Here is a 9,004-nt window from a genome sequence, read left to right on the forward strand (position 1 = left end):
TTTACCTGAACTGAACCTGTAACTTTCCACCACTGTGCTGAAAATAGTGAAATGACAGAAACGGACAACCAAATTCTTTCCCTAGGTAAAAATGTGGTTATCTGCAGCTTCGCTATTTTCAGCGTTCGCGGTTTTCGGTTTGATATTAGACCATTCGAAGTATTAACACTTCGATGATCTAATATAGATCCTAAGCTAACAGCTTTAGAGAACAGTGATGAAACACTCCATAGCTGCTGGACTGATTGCCATATCAGAGGGACTGGGAAGACAGTATGATGGTCCAAAAGTCTGGCTTTGTCCACTGTGAAGTCACCTGCCCATTGCTGAGGCACTGAGGGAGCCAACACTACTTCCAGCTCATTACTTAACTTTTTCTTCTTGCAAGTGGGAGAGCAGAGAATCATGTAGATGGGAGAGTGTTCCATGTTTAAGCCAAAAAAGAATTCTGAGCATCAAGTAGTGGAAGCAGCAAACATCAGTAACCCATCTGGCAGAAATTTTTTCATAAAGTAATTGCACTAAGCAGCCAATGTTATACCAAGAAAGCACTTTTAAACAGGTTTGAAGTCACTAAATCTCATACAAAATACTAACAGTTGTACAAAATGATACTGGTTAAGAGAAGAGGCCCTAGTTGGTTAGAGATAAAAAAAATAATAATTCCTAAGACAAAAGAAATCACATTTTCCTTCAGAAACTAATTTTTTTTACAGGAAAACAGTGAGGAAAAGGTATTATTCCCCCAAAGGCTACTTATCTGCCAGCTTAAAAGAATGCTAGCCAAGTGTCAGTTCCACAAAGCCCACAGTGCAAACTTACTTCATAGGCAAGTAAGCTCTGTAGCTTTTGGCATCCTAACTACTCCTTTTATATGGCTCCCCTCAGGCCTCCCAGTGGTTATGGTACATGGAAGATGTCCCAAAGCTTTGAGAAACTGGCAGGATCTAACTCATTTTGCTTTGGCTACTGCACCAGTGATCATTATGCTGAACATCAGCAGGTTCAGGTGTCACCAAAAGTACAGCTGGGATTGCACAGACTACTTCAAGAATCAATAGCCATCAGTAGAATGAAGAAAAGCTCACTCAGATGCCACAAAACACATGCTGCTAGGAGTCAGTAGGCTAAGGTGCCATACAATACCTGCTGCAAGGATTTGTCAGACTCAGTTACTACACACAGATGCAGCCAAATATAGTTCCTGCCAATATCTCCTCATTCTCTTCTACCTCTCCCTCTTCTTCCTTCTACCTCTCCCTCATCTTCCTTCTACCTCTCCCTCGTCTTCCTTCTACCTCTCCCTCTTCTTCCTTCTACCTCTCCCTCTTCCTCCTTCTACCTCTCCCTCTTCTTCCTACTACCTCTCCCTCTTCTTCTACCTCTCCCTCTTCTTCCTTCTACCTCTCCCTCTTCTTCCTTCTACCTCTCCCTCTTCTTCTACCTCTCCCTCTTCTTCCTTCTACCTCTCCCTCTTCTTCCACCTCTCCCTCTTCTTCCTTCTACCTCTCCCTCTTCTTCTACCTCTCCCTCTTCTTCCTTCTACCTCTCCCTCTTCTTCCTTCTACCTCTCCCTCTTCTTCTACCTCTCCCTCTTCTTCCTTCTACCTCTCCCTCTTCTTCCTTCTACCTCTCCCTCTTCTTCCTTCTACCTCTCCCTCTTCTTCCTTCTGCCAGTCCTAAAACATTCTCTCTCACCTTTTAATACTAATCTTCCACTTCCTCTTTCTCTCTCCTTCTACCAAGTTATTTTCCAAATATGTTTCATAGCTCTTTAAATGATGCTTCTATTAATTAATGGTACCCTATTTAAATACTGTACATTTGTTAATTTATTGTATACCTTTGCTGGTTACTTGTATTCATCTGAATACTATGTTCTTTGTGTATCTTTTTTCAAAACTTTGAAATTTGTATATTTGTAAATTGTTGGTATACCTCTTTCTTTATGCAATGCTGAACTTTTTCTGGAGTTCTTCTCCCAGGGCCTCCAATGAAAAGCGAAAGCTTTCTGCCAGTCATACTTTCCCCAGTAAACAAATGCAATCAATCAATCAATCAAACAATCAATCAATTAATCAATAAAGTTCAAAGGGAAAGATAAAGATCAATATCTGTTAATAATGGCTGCAAACTAGTCTGGCAGCAACAGCAAGCTATTTATTATAACAACAACAATATCAGAAAATGACCTGCAGGCAACAAAAAATGTTATAAACAACAACATGGAGCTCCTACAAACAAACAGCACATCTTGCACCTTCATGGCGCTTAGTGACATCTTGAGTAACAACCATTAGCAAATGTGCAAACTAGGTAAGGGATCAGGATGAGTATAAGTGCTACATAACATTATAAACCATTATAAACATTTTAAATCAAACCAGCTGCAACTATACTGTGCAACATGCCCCATTGTTGCACATAATATAGCATGGTCAAATTCCGTTAGAACTGATCAATCCAATACCAGTATTTAGCAAGGAAATGCAGCACTGAGCATTTCAACCAAACAAAGCAACAGTTCTGAAGCACGATTTAAAGCATAGTGTAAAAGCTACACTTAGAAAAGCTACAATTAAAAGCCAAGGTCAGTCAGTCAGAAAGCAAGCAGAAATGCTTCATCTGAGTTGTAGCTGTTAAACTTGTTTAGTACTATTTTTTGTCTTATGTAAAGCTATATTCTGTGCTACGTGCTTAAAATGTATACTTATTCATACTTTTATTCCACTGTACTCCTGGAATACAACTAAAATGGGTTCCTATGTGATCAGTCTACTACAACAATTAACAAAATAAATAAATACATACATAAATAGCTACAGAAAAGTACTATGGCCCTGAGAAAACCATTTACTCAATTTCTCCTGAAATGCTATACAAACTTACAGGAAGGCATAGAACCAGACAAAAACAAACACATGCAGATACACACACACACACACACACACACACACACACACACACACACACACACACACACACACACACACACACACACAGACACACTCACTCACTCGTCAATTGAGGCATGCTTATAGGCTATCACTGTCTATTTGTTCTCTATTTAGTTGCAGTTTTAGCATTAGAAAAAAAGATGCAGCACTTTTGTGGATGCTCTCTATAAGATATGGAAGTTAAAACAAATGCACTGTAAGTCATGCAAAGCAGATGGGCTGCATAATATGTGAGCTCACCGAGTGTGAAGACATTAATTGCAGCTCCCTGAATCACAGCCCCCAAGAGATAGCGCATGACAACATAAACATAAAAGTTGGGTGCATAGGCTATTATTAGTCCAAATACTGCCTGCATTGGCATGCAAACAAGGATTATGGCACGCCGTCCGTACCTGGAAAAAAAAAGAAACACAAATGAGAGTCTGATGGATAGTAGTTATTTTCCTGAACAATCTTTTCTTATTTTTGTCTGGATTATCCAGATCTGCAGAATCAACACATAGTTGGCTAAGATTTCCCTAGTAGCAAATTACAGTAGATAAATACAACTGAAATCTGAAACAGGTAATCAAAATGTTCTTCTACATAGTTTCATCCCTTGCTAGCATATAGTTCTATAAGCAGTGTAAAATATTTCTTATTGCTGCATATGTACCTCCAGTCTGAACAGTAAAATATCTGGTCAATTTTGTTTAACGTTTGATGAAAACACAAGATAATCATTAAGCATGACTCGACTATGGTGCACTAAATCCCCAATTTGTAATTTTAAATTAGTTCTTGCTCCTTGGTTTTGTTTTCACTCATTCTTTCTAATAATACAATCATCACAGCAGTGACAATGCATGCATGAACTGTCTTTATAACTGATCTCTAACTTAATGGCACTGGTTTTCCATGATCCTTTTCAAGACAGCCATGGATACCTCCTCTAAATGTCTAATGTCTCCAGCATTCAGTTAAGTATACTTTATTTTTAATGTTATTAACTGGGATGCATGCTCTCTGTTTATACATGTTTTTTTTCTGGTGGAACACCCTGGTTGTGCAAGTCCGTCAGTAATTGGTCAGCTTGTGTTTTAATCTTTAACAACCTCCTTTTTAGATCATTTTCCATACATTACTTATAAATGTGCTAAATGGGTGTCTGTATTTAGTGTTACCCAGTATTTGTCATGATACTGTATACATGCAACCTGTTTCACTTTCCTCTGTATGATCTTTTTGCTTCCCCTTGCACTTTTCATACTACTCATATTGTGTGTGTTTAGCGTGTGTGTGTGTGTGTGTGTGTGTGTGTGTGTGTGTGTGTGTGTGTGTGTGTGTGTGTGTGTGTGTGTGTACGTGTGTGTAATATATATGGAAACACTCCATATAATCAAATGTTAGTAATGTTGATTGCTTTTAATACTAGCAGAAGTGATTAAAAGTGATTTGCCAGCATTAAGTCGGTACGAGATTCTGAACAGTGGGGATCGAGAATTTGCCCTTTCGTCCTGATATATATATATATATATATATATATATATATATATATATATATATATATATATATATATATATATACATATATATATATATATACACACACACACACACACACACACACACACACACACACGTACACACACACATATATATACCAACTCCATGATTACAAAACAGTGGGTAAAGGGCATCCTAAGATGAACTGGCAGCAAAACAACCCTAACAAAGTGTTAGATGTAAATGTTGTATTCAAGCCTCTCATTTGCATGGGTTTGCACTTAGTTTAGCAGAGCTGCTCAGAGCATGGCATTCTTAGCCAGAGGTCTGGAGTGGATCTGAACAGAAATCCAAGGCATTCACTGAAATCTTCTAAAAATAAGTATAATTTAAGTCTATATTGAACCGTAATTTATTGAATAGCTGCTTCATTTTTACTGTTTCTTTGCTGTTGTGACTGCTTCATTCCCCACATTGTGTCATTGCTACTTCTGCCAGACTTGCTGAATCTAGATTGTTTGGTATCATTTGAGCACTAAAACCAGCCATCTTACATTTTGAGGGCCTCCCTGTACCCTTGTGGAAGAAGTGTGTAGCTCAGACACATCTGAGTTGGGAAATGGCAGAATAAGGCTCTGTGTGGGGCTTTCCTATTGGTAGTTTCTGTTAAAACTGTTTAAATCCTCTTGCATTTAAGCCTCACATTTGCGAGTACCTGCTCACTGCATAACGGGGGTTAGTGGTGCCCTATGTAGATGCAAATGCCTAGATACAAATTTTGCCCTAGAGAACAGTCAGTGGCACCCTCCCGGGCTTCCCTGCTGCACTGCAGGCAACACAGCTATGAACTGCTGCACTGCGGGCAATTCAGCTGCACACTGTGCACTGCGGGCAACTCAGCTGAGCATTGAGCAGCCTGTCACACTTTTTAATCCTTATTTCTTAACAGAATAAGTCCCTTTGTTAACCCCAGAGCAAAAGCTAATCTAACTTGCTCAACCCTAACAGTATGTATGGTTTAACCTGTTACAATAAACAGTCAGTTTGCCAACAGTTCTCCAACCAACCTGATTGACATGGGCATCCTGAGACAATGTAGTAATTGCCTCAAGTATACTGACAACCGTTTGCTCCTACAGCAAAGAAATACAGTATGTGAGAGATGTAACTATAATATAAAGCTGGAATCAATCATTTCATGTAACAATAAAAAGACATCAAACAGATTGTCAGCACACACACCCACACACACACACACACACACACACACACACACACACACACACACACACACACACACACACACAAGTTAAAGTTACGATGCATAAAACCACATATGCGGAGGTACTCACTAAGAGCCTTCCCAAAGACTTGCCAAACCCAAACAACTCACACACACTAGAGCACGACCAAAATCTACTGCACATAACAATGCACATAATAGTGTCTCAGTGAATAAGCCTCTAAACGGAACACCTCAAAACCAAATGCCCCACTCATAGGGGATGAAATAGTGAGACACACAGATGTCCCCCCTCACCAGGCTAGACAAGGAGAAGATCATGGTCGGTTGCCTGTCAGGTACCAGAATCCATGAAATCACGCATGCACTCAAGTCACTCAACAACAATTACCATTATGACTCTGTTGGGGTGAGTAACTTGAGACATACCTCCCTGGACTATATGAAAAGAAACATGACTGAACTCTCAGATTATGTGTCCCAGGCAGGTATGTCCCTAGCCCTAAGCAGCATTCTACCTAAAACCAGGATGATGCCACAATATAAACAAAATATGATTGATTTCAACAATTGGCTTAGCTTCTAGTGTCAATACGGGGAGATCCAGTATCTGTCAGCCTGGGAAGAAATGGTCGTCGACAGACCATGCTGCTTTGGAAGAGATGGTCTTCACTGGTCTCCTCTAGGCTTTCAAATACTGGCAGAGAAGCTTGCCTCCCCATAGTGCCTTTCTCAGGCAATACCAAAACAACAAAACTTCCAATGTAAAAAAATCCATCTGTGTTGTGCCCGCCCTAGTATGGTCAGACAATAAATCTGTCTTGTTTAAAGTAATGATAAAAACAAGTAATCTCCGTGGTATCCCCGAAGTCTCAAACCACCTACTAAACAAGTATAGTGGGTCCAAAAGCAAAACAGTGTAAGAAACGTCTCTGTGTGGAAGATTTTCAATCCATATATATCTACTTAATCACTGTATATTAATCAGATCAGACAATGGTAGCAGAAGTAGTGAACTTAAACTCGTCTTAAGTAAAAAAAAAAAAAAAAAAAATATATATATATATATATATATATATATATATATATATATATATCAAATTTAAAATATTGTACAGAATTACTAAGTATTCAAAAGTAATCCAAGCAGGGTAGGCAGTCTGTTTCCAGTCGAAAATCCTTTATTAAGTACACAGACAAGTGATTCAAGTAAAACAAAAATAATAGAGTAATAGTTTCCTCACAAGCCTTCTAACTATATATATATATATATATATATATATATATATATATTTATTTTTTTTTTATCAGGCAAAGGAGTGATTTATTGTGCTGTAAAACAAAGTGTTATCGGTATACATGTTAAATTCATATCCCTTCCCCCATCAGTGTGATATTCAAGCTGGTCCTGCCCTACTTAGTAGCTGTCATAATAATATAGCCCTTATGTATTTCAAATAAAATTAATAATGATGTAGTACCTCTTATTTAACCAAACTATTAAGTAGATTATTGAGTCTGAGATTTCATCCAAGACAATATACTACATGGCTGGAGATATATCTTAGACCATTTGGCAATCAAAAATATATATAGATACACACTTTGCATGTAAAAAAATATAGTGTAAAATCAAATTCTATTTTCATAACCTATTGTTAACAAAGATCGCTTTCGTCCTTCTAGATTTCTTCAGGTCTATGTACAAGAACCCTACAAACCATTTGCAAAAATATTATTGTATAATTAGTATTGTTATTACACATCATTTTGAATAAAGTGGAAAAAAGAACAAGAAAAAGAAAACAAATTATGGTGATAGATACAAAATATACACAAATTAAAACTGATGTAACATGGTATTTAACATCGTATTTAAAACCAACAGGAAGAATAAAATAAAATACAATTAGTCATGTAAACAATGTGGCAATTGTTTAAGTTCCAGTGCACTTTTAAGTGAACAGTAGTAGTTTAGTCCAGGCTTCCTAAAAGAGTTCAGCTTTAATTGCCACATGAATTCATGTTTCTTTAGAATATTCGGGATGTCTCCTTCAAGATCACTCATGTCTATGCGATCCAGGATCTGGAACTTAAAACCTGCATGTCTTTTATGAAGAGAAAGATGTTTGGCTACTGCATTATTTTAATATGCAGAGTGAATTTCTGACAGATGACATGAAATCCTATGCTTAAGTTTATTTACAGTCCTGCCCACATAAAATGCATCACATTCATTGCACTGTGCCCTGTAAATTACTTTTGTAGTGTTACAGTCACCCCATGCACTGGTCTTAATGATTTTCTTTAAATAAGGGCAATAAAAACGATCACCTTGTTGTATAAATATACAAAATGTACAATTAGCTTCACATCTTTTGGTGTTTCTCTCATATGGTCTAGGTTTAAATTCAACAAAACGTCTAATGTTCCTGGCCTTCATGTAAACAAAGGATGGGGCTTCACCTAAGATGTTAATCAGAACAGGGTTTCCTGTGATAATGACCCAGTTTTCTTCAATAACATTTTTGATACTGCAATAATCCAAAGTGTATCTCAGGAATCACAGACTTAATAATCTACTTGATAATTTGGTTAAATAAGAAGTACCACATCATTATTAATTTTATTTGAAGTACATAAGGGTTATGTTATTATGACAGCTACTAAGTAGGGCAGGACCAGCTCGAATGTCACACTGATGGAGGAAGGGATGTGAATTTAACATGTATACCAGTTACACTGTTTTACAGCACAATAAAGCACTCTCTTGCCTGAGAAAAAGTATATATATTTAGTTAGAAAGTTGCGAGGAAATTATTACTCTGTTATTTTTGTTTTATTTGGATTGCTTGTCTGTGTACTTAATAAAGGATTTTTGACTAGAAACGGACTGCCTACCTACCTAGCTTGGATTACTTTAGAACACTTAGTAATTCCATGCAATATTTTAAATTATATGTTTTTTATTATTTTTTTGACTTGACGAGTTTAAGTTCGCTACTTCTGCTACCCTTGTCTGATCTGATTAATATACAGTGATCAACTAGATGGATTGAAAATCTTCCACACAGAGAAGTTTATTACACTGTTTTGTTGAAGTAATGATCAGACCTGACACCTCCACAGGAGCAATAAAAATGAGAAACTTCTCCAAAACAAACTATAGCCTACTAAGTGATGGTTTGAAAAATTTCAACCCCCCTGCTAATACAGCCAACAATGACTCCTATGCAGAGGAGTACACAAATTCCCTGTATAACCACTTAAACAACTGCATTGACTCTGCTGTACCTGACAGGACCAAAACCAAGTC

General features: G+C 37.4%; 1 protein-coding gene across 1 annotated transcript in view; it reads right to left on the reverse strand.

The window, feature by feature from the left end:
- LOC122790656 (solute carrier family 22 member 6-B-like) overlaps positions 1 to 9,004 on the reverse strand; it is a 496,093-nt gene that overhangs the window by 397,948 nt on the left and 89,141 nt on the right. Inside the window, exon 3 of the mRNA XM_044058184.1 lies at positions 3,198 to 3,352. Within this exon, the coding sequence (XP_043914119.1) occupies positions 3,198 to 3,352 (155 nt within the window). The remainder of the gene's footprint in view (positions 1 to 3,197; positions 3,353 to 9,004) is intronic.

This window comes from Protopterus annectens, chromosome 1.part2 (genome assembly GCF_019279795.1).
Source record: "Protopterus annectens isolate FY-2018-M chromosome 1.part2, PAN1.0, whole genome shotgun sequence".
NCBI lineage: Eukaryota > Metazoa > Chordata > Ceratodontiformes > Protopteridae > Protopterus > Protopterus annectens.